At 41.9% G+C, this 19,692-nt stretch overlaps 1 protein-coding gene across 8 annotated transcripts in view; it reads right to left on the reverse strand.

The window, feature by feature from the left end:
* NTM (neurotrimin) overlaps positions 1-19,692 on the reverse strand; it is a 950,706-nt gene that overhangs the window by 365,589 nt on the left and 565,425 nt on the right. For all 8 annotated transcript variants that reach the window (XM_089537558.1, XM_089537557.1, XM_089537560.1 and 5 more), the window contains exon 2: positions 10,746-10,830. In XM_089537558.1, the coding sequence (XP_089393684.1) occupies positions 10,746-10,830 (85 nt within the window). The remainder of the gene's footprint in view (positions 1-10,745; positions 10,831-19,692) is intronic.

Consider the following 19,692-nt stretch of genomic DNA (forward strand, 5'->3'; position numbering starts at 1 on the left):
CCCTTCTTATACACAGATTTCTTATACATGGATTCCAGCATCCATGGTTTCAAAATGTTCAAAATAAGTACAAATTTCAAATATCAAACCTTGATTTTCCATTTTTTATAAGGGACACCATTTTGCTATGTCATTATATTTAATGGGACGTGAGCATCCACGGATTTTGTTATCCATGGGGGATCTTGGAACCAAACCCCAGTGTATAACAAGGATCTACTGTATTAGCATTACATTCAGTTGTACATGGGAATTAATTTACGAGTAACATTAGTGCAAAAAGCATTACTAAGGATTCTGTATGGTGTGAAATGGGAGGAGAAGATGAAAGAGATGGGTGACACCATGAGTTACCACACCGGGTGACACCAATCGTTGGGACGCCACTGCACATCACGGTCACAATTTCCGGGTGCAATTCAAGGTCCTGGTTATTACCTACAAAGCCCTACATGGCTCAGTTCCACACTATTTGGCAGACCGTTTCTCTTGGTATGAACCGACCTGGACTCTAAGATCCTCTGGGGAAACCCTTCTCTCTGTCCCAACATCATCACAAATACAGTTGGTGGGGACACGAGAGAGGGCCTTCTCAGTGGCTGCCCCTAGACTCTGGAACTCCCTGCCCAGGGTGATCAGAACGGCTCCCTCCTTGATGGACTTCTGCCGGCAGGTGAAGACCTACCTGTTCACACAGACATTTAGGGAATTACTATAAGGACAGGCTGGGATGTTCGATGTTGGACCAGTTTAAAAATTATTTTCAGTGTACTTTTTATTTTATTGTACTATTTTTATTTATTTATTTTATTTTTAAATACTCTAAAGCCACTCTGAGTCCCAGTCCTGGGGAAAAAGCGGGATATATAAATGAATGAATGAATGAATGAATGAATGAATGAATGAATGATCGGATTGGCTGCAACAGAATCACATTTTTTCCCAGATCAAGCTTTATTACATTTACTACAGATGTCCTGCTGCAGACCAACACCAAAAGTCTGTTTCTCCATCATCATCCTCCCAGTGCTGATGGTGCTTTAAACATTTCAGCTAGACAGTGAACAAGAAAGAAAAGTGGGTTGGGTGTGTTTGAAAAGAGTTTATGAAAAGGATCATCTTTATCAGAGCTTTGTTAGTAGAGGTATGCCTGTACTATTGTCCATCTGGAAGCAGAGGAGCTGTAGGTGAAAGGGGCCTGAAACAAACACTCCCCAGCTCACCTTTTTTAATGCCTAACCTTAACTCTAATCCTTGTTTTACAGTGGCACTGCTCTTCCTGATGGCCGTCAAATTATATCTACAAGTCTGTCCACCCAGAATCTCTCTTATATGCCAACTTATGTCTACAATTTTCTTCTCCCAGAATCTCTCTTAGCACAATGTAACATGATGACATGGCGTCATTCCATGGGAATCGAGTAGGAAAATGTTGTTCACCAGCCAGCAGACACAGAAAAAAAGTGTTGTCTCGAGCTTTGCTGTGTTTCCCTCCTCTTTGCCCCATTTTATAATCCATCCCCAGAAAACCATCAAAACTCCCCCCACCATATTTTATTCACAGCAAATGGAGCAGAAAAACTGGGAAGCAATTTGGACTACAATGAGCATGAGAGAGAGTTGTCCCAACCAGCCTAAACAGCATTTTTGCATGTTTTTTTTTCATAATCATTACAACAAAAGCTATCTGTAGTTACGATGCAAGGAATAGGAGGGAGATGCTTTTGCTTGCACTATGTTTGGGGCTGTACTTCCATAATCCCTTACAATTGAACCCGGAGTCCAAAACATGTGGATGTCACCCCATCTCTGCCCTACCTGTTTCCATATGGACAAGAGTCAGCTTTTAGCATGCCAAAGATGGCCTTTTTTATTTTCCCCCCAAACATTTTCTCTCTCTGTGTGTATAGGCCTTCAAGTCACCTGTCGACTTATGGTGACCCCATGAATTTCACAGGGTTTTCATAGGCAAGCAATACTCAGTGGTGGTCTTACTCAGAGTAGTTCCTGTGTTCTACTCATGTACAATCTACTGAATCTTGGAGTGGCAGAGTCTCACATCAGAAACAGGACAAAGGATTTATCTGCCATTGCAGGAGAAACACTTGAAATGCCAGGCCTTTCCCCCCTCAAAATGCAGTGATCTCCCAGGGAACTTGAGGAGGAGGGAGCGTGGAGGACAGAAGCGGGTCAGAGTTATATTTTTATAGTCCAGAGCTCTGAAATAAATAATTTCAGAGGATGAAAAATACCAGGCACTGAACTTTACGAACATCAAAATGAGATGAATATTTCATAGGAACTGCGAGCCATGAGCCTGAACCCTGGAAAGGAACATGAATACAGATCTGATAACAAGGATTCCGATGGTTGGACAAGAACATAGGGAATAAGTCAGGGCAGGGAAGGAAACGGGGATGCAGGAGCAGGTGATAGGAAGAAACTAATCATACAATCCCAAATGGCTGCTTCGTACTGGCAAATTCTACTACGGGTAGCACATTAACTCAGAAGTAAGGGTGCTTGGAGAGGAGGCTTTTACTGTGATTCATCCATGGAATTTTAAAGGAGGCTCAAATGATGCTGCATTCCATTTCAAACTACCCTGCATTTTCCTGAATGCTGCTTCTAGAGCTTGGGAAAGTTAGGTTTTGGACTGCAACTCTCAGAACCAGCACAGCCAGTGACAATGTTAAAAGAGTACTGGGGAAATATAATTAAAAGAAGACGAAGTAGAAGAAATCCTTTCCCCAGTCTCCAGCATTTTCAGTCTTTTTCCTTCCACACACACACAAACATCCATTACAAGGGGAAAGATGAAATAGCTGCACAATGAATTTTCTTTAGCACGGCTAGAAACTATCTGTCTAGCAACATACTAAACCTCATAGTTTTTGTAAAAGCTCAAGAAATTGACTGACCAGACATAATCCTTAAACATGAACAGTGGCGCTTACAGGTCCTCCTGGTGTATTTCTTTGCCATATACTCTCATACCCTCCAACTGTGCTGATTTGACAAGGACAGTCCTGATTAATTCTGTGCCATCGCACTTTTTGTGCTGCTTTTGAAATGCCCCAGTTTCTCTCTCCTCTTTCCACATTCTCCCTTGGACTTGGGTTTACCTAATTTGTTGCAAACCAAGTTCAAAAGCCGTTTGCATTCACTGAACTCAGGGGGTGGAATTTTCCCATTCCCAGCAGCCTCAGGCAAAAGCAAACTGATGCAGCCCCTCCTAGCTAGTGCATTCTTCATTCATACCTTTTGCCACCTTAATTATACTCTGGTGTTGTTTGGCCACATCTGTCTTGTTTTTCATCTGTGAAATGATGGCGGGTGTGACATCTTGGGAACATAGGAAGTTGCTTTATATGAAGTCAGGCCAATGAGCCATCTAACTCCACACTGTAGCAATGGAGAAACTCAAGTTTGGGAGTAAAAAAATTTGACCATCCACTTCCAGATTCTTGGAGTTCCTATTATCTGAAGATTTTCAAATTGGGAAAACTTAGTTAAGCTTAGTTACTACCAATAAACTATTTTTGGTCTTAATTTTTTTGCTTGTGGTCCCACTGACCACTGGGGGGGCGGAGATGATTGTCTCTGAAATTGAATTTGCCCCTCGGGGTAAAAAAAAGGAAAAGAAAGTCCTCACCTTTGGTTACATGAACTGGGTTCAGGAGAAATGCTTTTGTTAACTGGAAATGACAATGCAGAGATTGATCCTTTGGTCTCTTTCATATACAAAATATTTGGTCTAGTACACTGCTACAGCCTTGCCTTCCCCCAAGGCAAAATGAGTTAGTCCCAGTATCCAAGAAAACAGCTACAGCCATTATATGACTGTATGACTGTATGGCGTCTGAACTCTAGCTTGTAACTAAATCAATAAAATACAATTAATGGCACTGTGCATGTGGGGAGCCACTAGCTAACTCACTCATTAGGCTGCCAGGAAGTTTAAAAAAAGAACAGTCATAAACCAGTGGCAATGTTTCTGGCTCCCCTACATATGTAGCCTTGTTTACAATAACCCTTTCCCACTTGGCAGCATAGCCACATGCATGCTTGTACACTGAGACATCTGGTGGCATATGAATCAGCTCCGAATCCATATGCAAGGGCATACAACTTTGGAAGAGTGTCAGAATTTTTGTTTACAAAAATCTCGACTCCTAGGCCTAAGTGTCTCTGAGCATATGTAGACACATTGTACACTCACTCGTACACACATACGAACAAACAAATGACGCTTTACAAGTATCTGCACACAAAACACATGTGTGCTGCTTTGTCAACACATGGCGCTCGCTGCTTCCATAAGTTAGGAGTATAGTATCGTGTGACGGCCAAGTGTGCTTACGGTTCCCCGTACAATGCAAAGTATTCACAATGCGTGACTTTTCACTACAAATGCACTCCCTTCATTTTCCCATGTGAAGCCCTATCACACAGGAATGTGCAACAACAACACACATGTGCATGGTGCAATGAAAAAATGGCTCCATTGGAATTTGACCCATTTCCCCCCACACACTTTCATCTTCTAGTTTTGGTCACTAGACAGATATACAGAATTCTAGATAGACATATAATATTGTAGCTAGATGGGAGCTCTAGAACAGCCTGCACTATTGTGTGGTACATCTCTTGTTAGGACTATTTGCTGGCAGACATAATTCTGTGCCCATGGACTGGATACTTGGGGGCATCACTGGAGGTGCCATCCTAAGGCAAAGTGACACCACTGTTCCCCAAACAACTGCCTTTTGGCAGAAATGGGCTTGGGCATTCATGCCCATCCCTTTAAAACCTGGAGGTCTGCGGAAGAGAAGATGTGAGTGGGGTGACGCTCAATGGGCAGGTTTTTTAAAATACACTTTTGAATTTTTATTCAAAAACATCACATCTTGCCAAAATTTCACTTCAATCATATACAACTTTGTAAATGCAAATGCATTTAGGCTGTGCTTATGATGCCACAATTTAAAGGTATAATTATAATTTTGCTAGTTGTTTATGTCACAACTATTGCCATTACATTCAGAGATATACAGAAAATATGATTTACCAGTTGCAAAAAAAACCCCAACACTACTAAGGATTCTGTGTAGTGTGTTATGGGAGGAAGTCAATGTTGGGGTTACACCATGAGTTACCACACCAGGTGATGCCACTCTGGTTACCTACTAGGAAACTCAAAGAGTATTCTATAGATTATATATATTTAAAGGCTGAGTACTATAGCCCAAGTCTAGGGTGGATATTGTGAAAAATATTCTAAATCTAATATTGTTTTGAGTCCAGATGCAAGTTTGCAACTCATCTTCAGTTACATAATTAAACAGAACAATTTTTTAAGGCACAAGCATAAAATACGCCCTGATTTTTTAAAAACATCAAAATTTCACCTAGCTCTCCGCTTCTTCAAATGATGAGACTGTTTTGCATTTTTCTTTATTCTGTCCTGCAAACTATCATTTTCTCCAAAGATTATTCCAGTGATGCAAAAATATAATAAAAAGCATTTGCAAAATATATTCATGAAAACATTACAAATATGGCTGTTCTCCAACTATCCCAATTTATGAGGGACAAGTCCTTTTTTCTTTGGCTGTGAAAAAAACATTGTTCCAATTTTGTCTTCCAAACAAAATTTTGAATAAATTGAATATTAAAAAAATTTGTACTAAATCATATCACAGAAGTAAGAGAAAGGATATGAAAGGAATATAGTGCATTCTTCATAGAAAAGATAGTCGTTTAGCAGCTCAAGCCATTGCATGTTTACTCAGAAGCAAATTCTATTCTGCTAAATGTTGCTTACTCCCAGGCAAATGTGTACAGAACAGAATGCAGACTTATGCACTTCTTAATGCATGTGTGCAGAAAAGTTAAGTCCCAGTGAGTTAAGTGAGGCTTAGTTCCTAGTAAGCGAGTTAGCTCTGATCCAAAGCATACCTAATTCCCTGGTAAATCAATTGAACATGACATGGAGAATTTTTTTCAAGCATTAAATGAACTCTTGGGGAGGGCAGATGAACAGATAACAGGAGCAAGTAGGAAATGAAGCACGTGCAAAGGATTCAAGTTTAGGCAACACCGCACCCTGCAGAAACTAATTCTTTCAGTTAGTCTCAAAGATGCTACAAATGTATATAGATGTGGACAAAATGCCTATATATTGCTTCACTTCCACCCTTATCAACACTAGAGCTTAAGGAAAAAACTCATTTTGGGGGGTTACAGCTTTCTTTTCTTTTATGGTGCTATACAAATAATAATAATAATAATAATAATAATAATAATAATAATAATAATTCAGAATCCTCCAGTCAGCACAGATACTGAGCAAGCTGACTGAAGTTCAAAGAGTTTAGCAAATTTTTTTTGGGGGGGGGGACCCACTTTCCCAAACATTGCCCCAACCCATTCCCACCCCACCACATTAGTTTCTTTCCAAATAATGTTGTTATTGAATTTAGGTTTTGAGTCATAACTATATCTTCATTCATAGATCCATGACTTAGCCCCACTTCAGTGCACTAAGTAAGGGGTATGCAAGGTGATCTTACAGAACCTTTTAGACTAAGTGAAAACATTGGAGTATTAACTTTTGTAGACATGGTCTACTTCCTCAGATGCATGGTGTTCACTTCTTTCACTCAGTTTTGCTCAATTAGTCTCAAAGGTGCTGCAAGATCAATTTGCAGATTAACATGGCTATATCTCTGAGTATAGGATGGGCAACCATGGAATAATCTACTGAGAAAGAGCAGGTAGAACAACATCTTCAACTATGGGCAGCAATGGAAGGTCAAGGCTTCAGGCAGCAACCCACAACTTTAAAAAATGAGGATGTCAAATTGTCCATCTGTTTTCCTCACCCCACTATTCCCCAAAGATCTCATGCTGATATAACCGATGCTTCCCCTCTCTCCATTTTTAAACTCACAAAAACTGTGCAAGGTGCATCAGGCTAAGTGCTGCTGACTGGCCTTCTGTGATCAATGGCTATGCAGCTGCTACTGAATAGGGATTTGAACTTTGGTCTCTTCAGTTCAAGTGTGACATGTTATATGGTATACAAAACTGACTTTTGGGAGGTTGGGAGAAGGAAATGTTGGATGCCATGTAGTTCACATCTAATTAAGGAGACTCACACAATTGCTTTTGGACTTTGAAACAAAACAGTGAGTTATAGGTCCCTTTATTTGATATAAATTGAGGGACTTTCAGTATCATCATCATTAGAAGGTAACATCTTCAGAGCTCTGATTTCCCATTGACTGATTGTGACTTATCATAGGGAAGCTAGAGAGGGCTGCAATGAGGCCTTCAAGGCCAGTTTCTTTGGCACATCTTTCCTTAAAGCCTTGATGCCTTCATTCTGCTCCATGTGTAAGATCTGTATGAATGCAATTCCTTCCCAAGCCCAAATCGACAGATAAGGACAGAGGTGAGTAATCTTTGCCCATCTCACTTGCATTGGCCTACAATTCCCATTAGCCCACATAGCAATGGGAGTTAGAGTCCATAATGTCCTGAGGTCCAAAGGTGCAAATCTTAAGTTTTCACATGTATATTTTGGCCATTGCTCTTCTGCAGCAGGAGTGAACAAACCCTGGGACCACATGGATACCCCAAAGTTGGTTTTATGGCTCTCAGCCTCTCCAGATATCTGGGCCACCCTTTATGGGTCAAAGTGTGGGGTTGTTAATTTTTTTATATATATATATATATATATATATATATATATATATATATATATATATATAATGTTGAAAAAGAAAGCAATAATTTATAACGGACATTATAACATACAAACAAATCCATAATAACATCCCCAGGAGAGGTGGCTCCTGGGGATGTTATTAAGTGTTATGCATTAAACACCAACCACAGTTGTTCACTGCTTGTCATTCAAATATGTTCCTGTTTGGAAATGCAGAGAGAAGCCTTAACCAAAGTCTGGGCTGTACCCTAATTGAGGTGAAACAAAGGGGTAATCCTTCTCAGCTGGCAAGGAAGACAGGATAAGAAACATTTAATTTACCCCACTTGTTTCTAGCTAGAAGATGGATGCAGAGCAGAGCAGAGGGTGAACCCTGGCATTATAACCACTGGGAAAGAGGTAGATACAGACAAACGCCCCTTCTCCTCAAGAGTCTTTGTGAGCTGTAGTACAAATCAGCCTTACATGTTGTAGCAAGCTGCTGACCTTCTAGATGGGCTGGGGATCTGTACACAGCCCTTTCCTTTTCTCCAAAGCTGAGCCCACCAAAAGTGGAGAGTTTGTCCACTCAACCCCCTTCCTGGAGATGTCATGAGTTGGAGAATCAGGTCCAAGTTGGAGAATCAGGTCCAAGTTGGAGAATCAGGTCCAAGGAGATCAAGCAACCCTACTGATGGTTCAGACTAAAGTTGTGTTCAGTGCAGCATCCCATTCTCAAAACAGCCAGATACCAACAGAAACCCAATATGCAAGACATAAATGACACAGCACCTTCCCACATGTGTTCTACTCCGATAAGGCATATTTAGAGTCATACTACCTACCCCTGTTACTGAACCCAACACATATCTATCATTAGCAGTTACTGATAACCTTCCCCATGAATTTGTTGCATGTCTGCTGCCCATGTCTGGTGGCCTTGCTGGGCTTATTAATTCATCCGTTTAACTGTGTCCTGTGAAAATATTGCCTTTCAGCTTCCCTGAATCTTCCACTCTTCTTCTTCACTGGTTGACCTTTGGTTCCAGTATCATCACAGGAAAAAAAAGCCTTCTCCATATCTATTTTCTCTATACCAGCCATAAGTATATACTTACTTTCCCTAGACATCTGTTATGTCTCTCTTGACTCAGCAGTTTCCCCTTTCATCCTGGGAGAGTTGCCCCTTGATCATTTCAACAGCCTTTTTCTCCACCTTTCCCACCTTTACCCTATCCTTTTTCTTTAATGTGCAATGAACAGAACCATACATGGCATTCTGAGTGCAATCCCAGTTTTATTTTCGATTGCCACAAGCACTGGGTTGACATTTTCATCGAGACATCCATCAAAACCCCAGCGCACTGTCCTGAATGAATTTCCTTGCTAGTAACTGAGTTTAGGACTGCAGCATTAGACAGAGTTAACAATCTTTCCCCTCGTCCCAAGAAACCTTGAGATACTGTAATTTTGGGGAAAGGCCAGAGAGTCACAGAGAGTTCATGACAACTTTACCAACCAAGGCTCCACCAATTCCTTTGGAGAAAATTCATGACTATTGAAGCCATATAACACTCATACCAGGTTTTCACTGTGGTTCTGGGAGTTTTCTTTCACAGTGGAGCTGTTTCTTTACAAAGCACATAAAGCTTATTTAACTCTGCATCTATTAACAGATCACAGACTTCACTGCTTAACAGTCGGAGAGAGAAAATGGCATCTCTAAAAGGAGCCTGTTGCCAATACATCATCATTCTTTTCTACCCCTCTCCAAACTGTTCTTCTTTCCAAATAGTGGCAAACCTGCTCCTGACTCTACCTCCCATCATCTCAAGGGCCTCCTCACAAATCCATTGTCAAGGGTGAAGCAGAAAGCTACGGCCAGAATCTGGACATCAACAACCACTTTTTATAAAGGGGAGTCAGCACATAAAAATCTTATTGTGAATAACAGGCCAACTCTTACACAGCTGGACTAAGTGTAGAGGCACAGGTTGCAAACGGCAGCAGCAACACCCCTCTCCAAGAAAGATACAAAGACAATTTGCCATGAGTCAAACAACAGCAGAAAAGGAACCATAATCAAGTCACAGCATACTTTAAAATGCCATCACTTTTCTGAGTGGACAAATGTGGCAAAAAAATAAAATAATAATCTAACCTGTGGCAGGCAAGTACCAATGGCTATTTTTTGGTTCTTTACAGTCACAAGCCATGCACAGAGAATCCATCCCATGCTTCCCATAAAGGACCTCCCCCCCCCTTCTCTGCCTGCCACACCTCCTGGATCTCCAATGTAACACTTTCGGCATGCATTAAACAGCATCTGCCAGACGTTTGTGGGCACCCAAAACTACGCATCCCTGGATGCTTCCAGTTGTCAGAGACTCAATGTTTTTCAGTGCTTGCCACCAGATCTCCAATGTAATCCTCAGCATGCATTAAACCTGCCAGGTGTGGAGAGAGGTGTTTTGCTAGCTTTGTGGACACCCAAAACTACACATCCCTGTCAGAGACTCAATGTGTTTTGGTGCTTTTCACCAGATCTCCAACGTAACCCTTGGCATGCATTAAACAGAATCTGCAAAGTGTGCAGAGACATGTTTGGCTAGCTTTGTGGACCCCCAAAACTACACATCCCTTAATGCTCCTAGCTGTTGGAGACTCAATGCTTTTCAGTGCTTGTCACCAGATCTCCAACGTAACCCTCGGTATGCATTAAATAGAATCTGCCAGGTATGCGGAGACGTGTTTTGATAGCTTTTGTAGACACCCAAAACTACACATCCCCAGCTGTCAGAGACTCATTGCTTTTCAGACCTAGGGTTTAAAAAAAAATCCCATGCCCTGCCACAACCAGGCATGCTTTCAAACTGCTACAAGAGCCACTGCTAGGATCTTTGCAAAAGCATCAGCAACATGCAACAACCGTTCATCGGTGATCATTGGTAACCCATGTTGCCCCCCTGCCCCCTTCTCCCCCCCCCCCAAAAAAGACAAGAACAACCCAAAGGCAAGCCTGGGTTCCTACCTGAGGGTGGCGCTCTCCCCTTGCCGGACGGTGACGTTGTCCATGGCCTTGGGGAAGGTGGCATCTCCGCCGCGGGCTGGCACTCCTGCGGGCACAAGGAAGAGGAGCCTGAGACCCAGGACCACCAGGCAGCGCCAGGAAAGCACCAAGCCCCCCCAGACCCCCATCTTGTCCTCTGCAGGGACTCTTGGGGGGTGTCTTTTCCACAAGGCAAAGCAATAATAATAAAACCCAAAAACTGTATTTAAAAAAAAATTGAAACTCTGTATATATATTTATAGATGGGGAGAGCAGGGGGAGGGCAGGGGGGCAGGGGAGGGGAAGGGAGAGGGAGGGAGGGAAGGAGGACCCCCAAGCTCTCCTGTGGCTCCCAAAATCCAGCTTAGGTTGGCAAAGATGCGAGCGTCCCAAACAGCATCCAAAAAGAGAGGAACAGGAGGAGGAGAAGGAAGAGGTGCCCGAGTTGCAATGCCCAGCATCCACTTCCCAAGTGCAGCCTCTCCTTTAGGCTAGCCCAGCTGGCCTCCTCGCTAGCCAAACTGCTCAGCTGGGCTGGAGGGGGCAACTCCTTCCTTTGCCCTTCCAAAGGTGCCCGACTGTTGGCACCAAGAGGGCACCGATGCCCCTCCAGAGGAGCGGGCAACTGGATCAAGAAGACATGGGTCCCTATTTCCTTCTCTGCTGCTGCTGATGATGATGATTCTCAGATCTTTGGAGGAAGGCAGCTTGGCTCAAAGGTCTGGCAAGGAGCTCAGCAGCCAAACGGCGGCGACTTTGAAGAGCATCCCAGCCGCAGCTCCGCTCTGGGCTCCGCGGAGCCGCCTCAGCCTCAGCCTCAGCCTCAGCATCCTCCTCCTCCTCTGCCTGGCTGCCTCTCCGGCGCTGCAGCCTCGCATGGGTTGTCATGGCAGCATCTCCATCACTGACCAACGCTAAGCCCAGCCTTAGCCCAGGCAGCCCAGCCCAGGGCACCCAGAGAGAGAGAGAGAGGCTCGCCTGCTTTAACCCTCCTGGCTGGGCTGGCCCACCTCCAGGCTCACCTGCTCAGGACTCTGCCTTGGGGAAGCCCTCCAATTGCCCTCTCATATATATTGCCCTCATGCTGCCAACTGCTTCCTTTCCATTAGTCTTGAAGGTGTTACAAGATCTCTCTGCGCATATATATATATATATATATATATGCAGAGAGATCTTGTAGCACCTTCAAGACTAATGGAAAGGAAGCAGTTGGCAGCATGAGGTTTCACAGGCTTCACAGGCTTCAGTCTGCTTCCTCAGGTGCATGGAGTCTAGGAAAGTTCTTTCTTTTGGTTAGTCTCAAAAGTGATATACATATACATACACACACACACAAGTTAGTTGACCTCAAAGGTGCTGTGTGTGTGTGTTAGATGATCTCAAATTATATATATATATATATATATATATATATATATATATATATATATATGATATAGGTGCTAGAGAGAGAGAGAGAGAGAGAGAGAGAGAGAGAGAGATCTTAGGATCCTTGAGACTAACAGAAAGAAAGAAGTTGGCAGCATGAACTTTCCTAGACTTCAGTCTACTTCTTCAGATGCACTACATCTAGTAAAGCTAGGGGGTTCTTTCTTTCAGTTAGTCTCAAAGGTGCTAAAATGATTCCCAAACTCCCAAAAGAAATGCAAAGGTCCCCCAACAAGTGCTATTTGCATCCTCATCACATATTTTGACATCTTTTGCTCTGTCCCCACCATCTTCACAAATACTCCTGTGCTTTTAAAATAGTTTTAACTGTATAGATAGTTTGATGATATTTTTAACTTGTGCATTTAATATTTTTTTAACTATGTTTCTTTCAACTGTTGTAAGCCACATTGAGTCGTAGACCAGGAAAAGAGCAGGATATAAATATAATAAAATTAATAATAATAATAATAATAATAATAATAATAATAATATCTCTAACACCAACACCAATTGCAAAACTGTTGCTAGTACATGTCACAAGGTTTGAAAAAGATGTGAACACTTAATGTGTCTTTGAAATCCAGAGTGTTTGGAAAGTCCCCAATTTTGATCCTGTTCTTGCTGATTTTATACTGGGTTAAAATGAACTGGCCTGGCATAAAATGTCTCTGTTCATACTGTGAGCCAATACAAAATATCAGGGATAAACAAAACATGTAGGAATTTCCAGAATCAAATTAAATCTGGGATTTTCTGGTCTTTTTAAATCAGTCCAGATATCCCCTTATGTCTGCCCAGATGAGATACTCCTTTCTCTCTGTAAATCACTCCAAAGCCATTCCATATGTGGCAATGGGTTTGGGACTATCCCTTGAATACGTCTCAATTGTTTGTATCATCACAACAACATATTACCCTTTGCCTATTCTGAGCACCATTAAATTCTTCTTTTGCAGGTGGGGGCTTGCTGGATCATACCCATGCGCATCATATGGTTGCTCTAAAAACCTGAGGATAAGTGATAGCACCTTGTGTGTGAACCCTTGCCATGGAAAAGGCTCAAATTATACGGCTGCATCCACACTGCAGAAATAATCCAGTTTGATACCGCTTTAACTGCCATGGCTCAGTACTATGGAATTAGGGGAACTCTACTTTTGTGAAACATTTAACCTTCTCTGTCGGAGAGCTCTGGCGCCACAACGAACTATGTTTCCCAGAATTCCATGGCAGTTAAAATGGTGTGAAACTGGATTATTCCTGCAGTGCGTATGCAGCCTAGATGTATTAAAATGAAAGCCCTGTAAGCTCATTCATATGTGAAAGGCAACCACAGAAGGATCTGTTGGTAACCATCAGATCCTTCGCAATCAGATATTCCACTCGACCTCAGAATAATAATAATAATGATAATGATAATAATAATAATAATAATAATAATAATAATAATAATTTTATATAATTTATATTCCGCTTAATCACTTGGAATCCAAGCAGATTCCAAGCGATAATGAAGTCACTGCCCTGACCCTTCCACACCGACTGCTGGATCCAATCCCTTTTTGACACAGAGGATTCTGCTTTCTGATTCAGAGATAGCCAGCTACCGAGGAATAATTCCAGCTTGTTGCTTGAAAACATCCCATGTGTCTATAGGTAGAACACTCTCACTTCCTCTGCAATGTTCTTCAGTAAGTGAATTATTATTTCTATATATAATCTCCTGCTAGGAGAAAGTGCTAGACATAAACAGCCCTGGGGAAGGAAACAGAATCCTTTAGCTCAGCAAGAGAGCGGCACAGACAAGTGGCAGGAGAATATCCAATCTACATATCCTTATTTCAATTCAGGCACTAAAACCAGTGTGCCAAGCCCTGGGATTCCAAGTACCATTCCAATAGTCCAGGATGGGAATCTCTCTCTCATACACACATACACACACAGAAACTAAACCAGTGGTTCCAAAACTCTGGGTCTACAGATGTTCTTAGACAACAGCTCCCAGAATCCCTGATCATTGCTCATGCTGCCAGGGGCCTCTGGGAACCCAAGGTTGGGAGCCACTACACTAAACAAAGACTGTGTCTCATTGAACCAGTCCAGTTCAAGAAAAGAATTACTCATCTGACTTGAGCAGAACCCAAGAAGAACAGAGCCCTGCTATATCAGGCCAAAAGTCATAATTCGTAATGCATGCCAGGGATGTGGCCCTCAAAATAATAATAATAATAATAATAATAATAATAATAATAATAGGATTTATTTATAATGCTGCACAATCACTGGGAATCCGGGTGGCTTACAACAGAAGGACTAATAGATGGTTTCCTGCCCTCAGGCTTACAATCTAAAAAGACACGACACAAAGGAGAAGGGAATGGTCAGGGGGGGGGGGGGGAGAGGATCAGATCCAGCATTCTTCTCTCCCTCTGAGGCCTGGACCAAGGCAGATGGACTGGAGGGAGGGCTCTTCTTCTTCAGGCTAGCCCTGATGGAGCTGGGCCTGCCTGGTCAACTCCCTCATAGGCCAGAAGATGTTGGTGGAATGCAACTGCTAGGACTTCTCATGAGTAGGAGTGATGGGAGTTGCAGTCAAGTAACTCTAGAGGGCCTCCCATTACTCTCATTAGCCACCTTTGATCTTTAATAATATCAGACTTTTTCTCCAAGCTAATTTGGCTAATTATGGCCAAAATAAAGCTGCTTCAGGCCACTTTGGAGGTATGCTATTTAAATGATGCATGCGTCCTAAGAGTCCAAAACCCATGCCAAAGCCACAATCCAGTCCTAAGGACTCAAGCACAGCTTTGGTGCAGCTTCTGGACTCTTAGGACGCATGCACGATCCAGTCCTAAGGACTCAAGCACAGCTTTGGTGCAGCTTCTGGACTCTTAGGACGCATGCATCATTTAAACAGCATACCTCCAAAGTGTCCCTACAGCTTTATTTTGGCCTGTCTGTATGGGGCCTATGTAGCCCAAATTGCACCAGCCACTTCAATGGGGAATGTATTAGTAAGTTTGGGGAGGAATCACAGGGTTTACAGATGTATAAAAATGAAGAAGGGAATGTTAATGTTATACTCCAGAGGTACAGCCTGTATAGGTATTATCTAACCTTACCAACACTAGCCACACTGATGCTCTGTGAAGCTTATAGGAAGGTAAGGGAAGAAAAGAAAGAAGTATCCATTGTCAATTGTTCTCAATGTTTAGGCACACTTTCCTGAGCCACCACTTTAAAAAGTTACTTTTCAGACTGTAGCTCCCAGAATCCCCTACCCAGTGTAGCCACTCTTTCAAGCCCTGCTTGATCAAATTGGAAAAGCAGGATATAAATAAACTATTTATTATTATTATTATTATTAAAGAGTTAGGTTTTGTTTAAATAGTAACCATTGATACTATAGGTTGATCCAGTTATTATTATTATTATTATTATTATTATTATTATTATTATTATGGGGTTGAGTGGAATATCTGACTGCAAAGGATCTGGTAGTAACCACTGATACTATAGTTTGATCCTACTTTCTAGTGTGAACCAGATGTGGATCAGAATTCATTTAAATTTGCCCTTCAGCTGACTGAAGCGGGTTCATTTTGAATTGATTCATGCATGAATGTGAACCACAAGTGGATTATTTTAGAGAGACAAAATGCAATTGGGCCAAATGTAGAGGGAACCATGCTTCACTGTCGAATCGATCCATCGATTCGGATCGCACACTGATTTATCTATAATTGGGAATGAAGCCTGATTTAGGTCTCCGATTGAAAACCTTTAGTATTAAAAGGGCTTAATGTTGGCTTGATTTTGCCTCATGAAATGAGTTGTAAGGAGTAGGTTTGTTTCTACTATTTGTAGCATCCAGCAAAGTCACTGCTGGCCTTGGGTCCAAGCAAAAAGAGACCTAAACCCTCAGTGGCAGGATGAAGTTCTCCTCTTCCATTCACTTGGACAATGTGCCAACCAGTGGAAAAGGTCATATGATCTGGCATCCCAGATCTTGATTTTCTGTGGTTTCTGTGTATAAAATGGAAGATTTAGGGAACACATCCATTCCTCTGCACCTAAAAATCACCAATTCATTTCACGTAGGGCCCTTGCTGACTTTTAGACATTGCCACCTTATTAAAAATTGCTACCAACATGAGTTGGATTCCAAACCGGTGACCTAGATGTGAAAGGATCCATAGCCCCATTACTAATCCCCTGAGTCATCCAATACTCTGTAAACTATTATTTAATTCGCTAACTGTGCTATTTAATCTCAAGCATTCTGAAATACGCCAGGCAGAGAAGACACTCTATGAAATAATAAAGCTTTATTATTATTGCCTGTGCTGATGGGTCACAAGAGGAGGGGATTTCTTTCCAAGCCTGTTTATTTCCTCACTTTCCAATCTCTTTTTAAGATTACTGAGTGCGTGGCTTTAGCACTTGTGAAAGAATGTGGATTAACAGCCTTGGAGAATAAAGCACTGCAATGGGTTTTGGGGAGGGGGTTGCCAGGCCTTCTCCTGATCGAGAGGAAGGAAAAAATGAGAGCCCCACGGTCCAGTGGTTATAGGCACAATTGTAAAGTAATCATTCCCTTCTGGAGGGAAATACTCCAGTATATCATACCCTTGAACATTTCAAAGAGGAAAAATGAATGCTATAAGGATCACTATCTGAGACCATCACCCACCCAACAATCAGATTCTATTATCAGTTGCTGAAAGCTTTTCTCTGACACAATTCATGTGTAACTCTACATCCTATTTTAACATTAAGAGTATAAGCAACATTGAGCTTCATACATGTGCACTGTCCCCTCTCTTCCTTTAGTACAGACTTCACTTCTGTTTTAGATTAGCAACAGTTTACTATTACATTTATTTAGATGTAAATAAAAATAAACTCTGAACCAGGGTTAAAATGAAATATGATGTATCAAAGTAAACCACCCACTTAAGCAAATACAAATAATTTATTACGGCACACGGCCAGCACAAAATAATAAAGTGATTACAAAAATTACATTGCGTTACATCCATTGGAAAGATTATATTCTAGCATATCGTATAAATACATCTATGCATATAAATGTCAAGGATGAAATCCAGAATTGTACACCTACATGGATTTAACAGTATTCCAAATATATGGGTATAACAAGGATAACTGACTATCTACTATCAGAATATCTTGAACACACCACCTTAAATAATCTGGAAGAAAATGTTTTATTAGCAGGATTGATGCAGAGCTCTCTATTTCCTCTTGCCTTTTACTTGTGATGTCCTGTATTATCTAAGTGAAATAAAATGTCAGATGCTAGATTATTGGGAAGACTCTATAACATGGTAATAGAGCATAACCTGTACATAAATAAGGTCCCAAAATCCAATCCCTGACATCTCTGCTTTCCAGGGCACAACTAACTCTCTTGCTTGAGACATCACTGACTGCCATACAGACCAGATGGGCTAGTATGCTTTTCTATGTGAACCAATGGTGAGGGAGCTCTTAATATTCCAACTGTATGTGGACCATGGGAGGGAGTGGGATTGATATGCTGAAGTAAATTCTCGTCTTTGAGCAAGTGGGCTTGAGGACTTTATAATACCTTTGAGCCCTATCATTCAATATTATCTTCCCCTATGTCTCCATCTTCCCAGTGATATGCTCCAGGTTACTGGAAACTCTTTAAGGCAAGGGGAAGCGGTAATGAGGTACATAAAGCATGAGCTTTATTGATTGTGTCTGCAGTGCAGCACTAAGTGTACTCTCAAAGTCCCTGTTCAGCACAACAGAGAGACAACGGGTTCTCTTGTGGGCTGGTTTCTTGGCTGCCGCCGAACCCTGATCAGTTCCATTGTGAAGAGATAGCCCTAAGGGAACAAATGTAGCATTTCCCCCATCTTCCACAAACCATCAGTTTTTAAAAATGAAGTCCCTCTCTCATGGAATTCTATGCCCTCTGCTCTAACTGCTCCACTTCAACCTGGGACTGTAAAAGCAAAAGAGTAAGGCTGCATTTTTTCCAGAGCCTAATGCTCCAGCCTACATTATCTATTTATTCATTTGTTACACTTATATTCCACTTTCCTTCCAAAATGAGATCCAAGGTGGCTTACAATATTTTTAAAAAGGTCCAACTAAAACATTCATTTACAAAAGTTAACATGGAATTAAACATCAACATTACTAAAGACATGATCAGAAACGCCTGAAACACTTAAAATGTATTTGAAACACAGTTCCAATAAAAGATTTATACACATACACACACAGCCCATCACTTCACATACTACAGCTAGAAAATTCAAATTCAAAAACCTGCCTGAAACAAAACGTTTTCACTTGTTGACAGAAAAATGGGAGGGGGGGGGGAGATCAACTGGACCTCCTTTGGAAGATTGACCCAAGGCCTGGGAGCAGTCATGGGGGAAAATACCTACATATATGAGCATATCCTCCCAATAGTATTAATATCTTCCCTTTCCTCCAAGGACCTCAGCACAATCCATCTAATCCACCACTTTGTCCCCACAACAACCCAGTAAGGTGGAAACAGTGACTTGACATTCAGCTGACCACTCACAAGGCTTCTTCTAGGCAACTAACCAGTCTCCCCCCCCCCCCCCACAGCCTCTCTCTCTATATATATATTTAAAAGACATCTAACATTCAAGATTGGTTTTGTATGGGATAGTAATTTGGGAGAGCATTTTTAATCTCGCTTTCAAGTAACCACTGGATATTAGACATCTTAGACTAGAGGCCTGGATTCTGTGCTCTTACACTGACAAGTAGCCTAAGCCTGGTGTCACTTGGGTCAACAACTCTATTTCTATCTAGAAAGAGGCAAAGACATCCCAGTTTCATGATTGTCAATTCAGCATCAGCAGGGTATTCTCTGAAATGTTAGGGCCGACATCTGAGACCAGAAGGTGGAAGTGTGAATGGCTGGGGGGAAAGGGTTGGAATTATTTCTAACCTAAGGAATTGTGGAAAGGAGCACGAGAGGGATGTGGGCAAATGGGTCCAGAACCCAAAGGACATCTGATTAATTTTATACCATGGCAGCCCAGATCTGGTGTGTATGTGTGTGCAATTTTGGGTCAGCCAGGAAGATGACATAATGAGCTCAGCAAATACACTGGTTGCCACCATCCCACTTGGGCTCATATCATGTAGTCTTCCCTACATAGTGATTCATGAGATGTTTCCACAAGCCCTAAGTATATTGGTGGGGCTTGTACAAGGCTCACTGCCAGCCCTTGAAGATTTTTTGTAGAGATCCTCCACTTTTTGTGCCAGAGGTTATGCATCAAGAAGGCCCAGGAGCCATGAAGCTGTTGTTTTGCTCCATGACTTGTTCCAAATGCATTGCACTTAGTCTCACTCCATTCCCTCCTCTCTGTGTGTTTGTGTGCATGTGCTAATGTTGCATAAGCATACACACATACAAACCCCCTTCATGCTGAACCAAGTAGCCTTTGCCAAA

This window comes from Sceloporus occidentalis, unplaced genomic scaffold (genome assembly GCF_023333645.1).
Source record: "Sceloporus occidentalis isolate IW3139 unplaced genomic scaffold, rSceOcc1.0.p SCAF_9, whole genome shotgun sequence".
NCBI classification, from domain to species: Eukaryota; Metazoa; Chordata; class Lepidosauria; order Squamata; family Phrynosomatidae; genus Sceloporus; species Sceloporus occidentalis.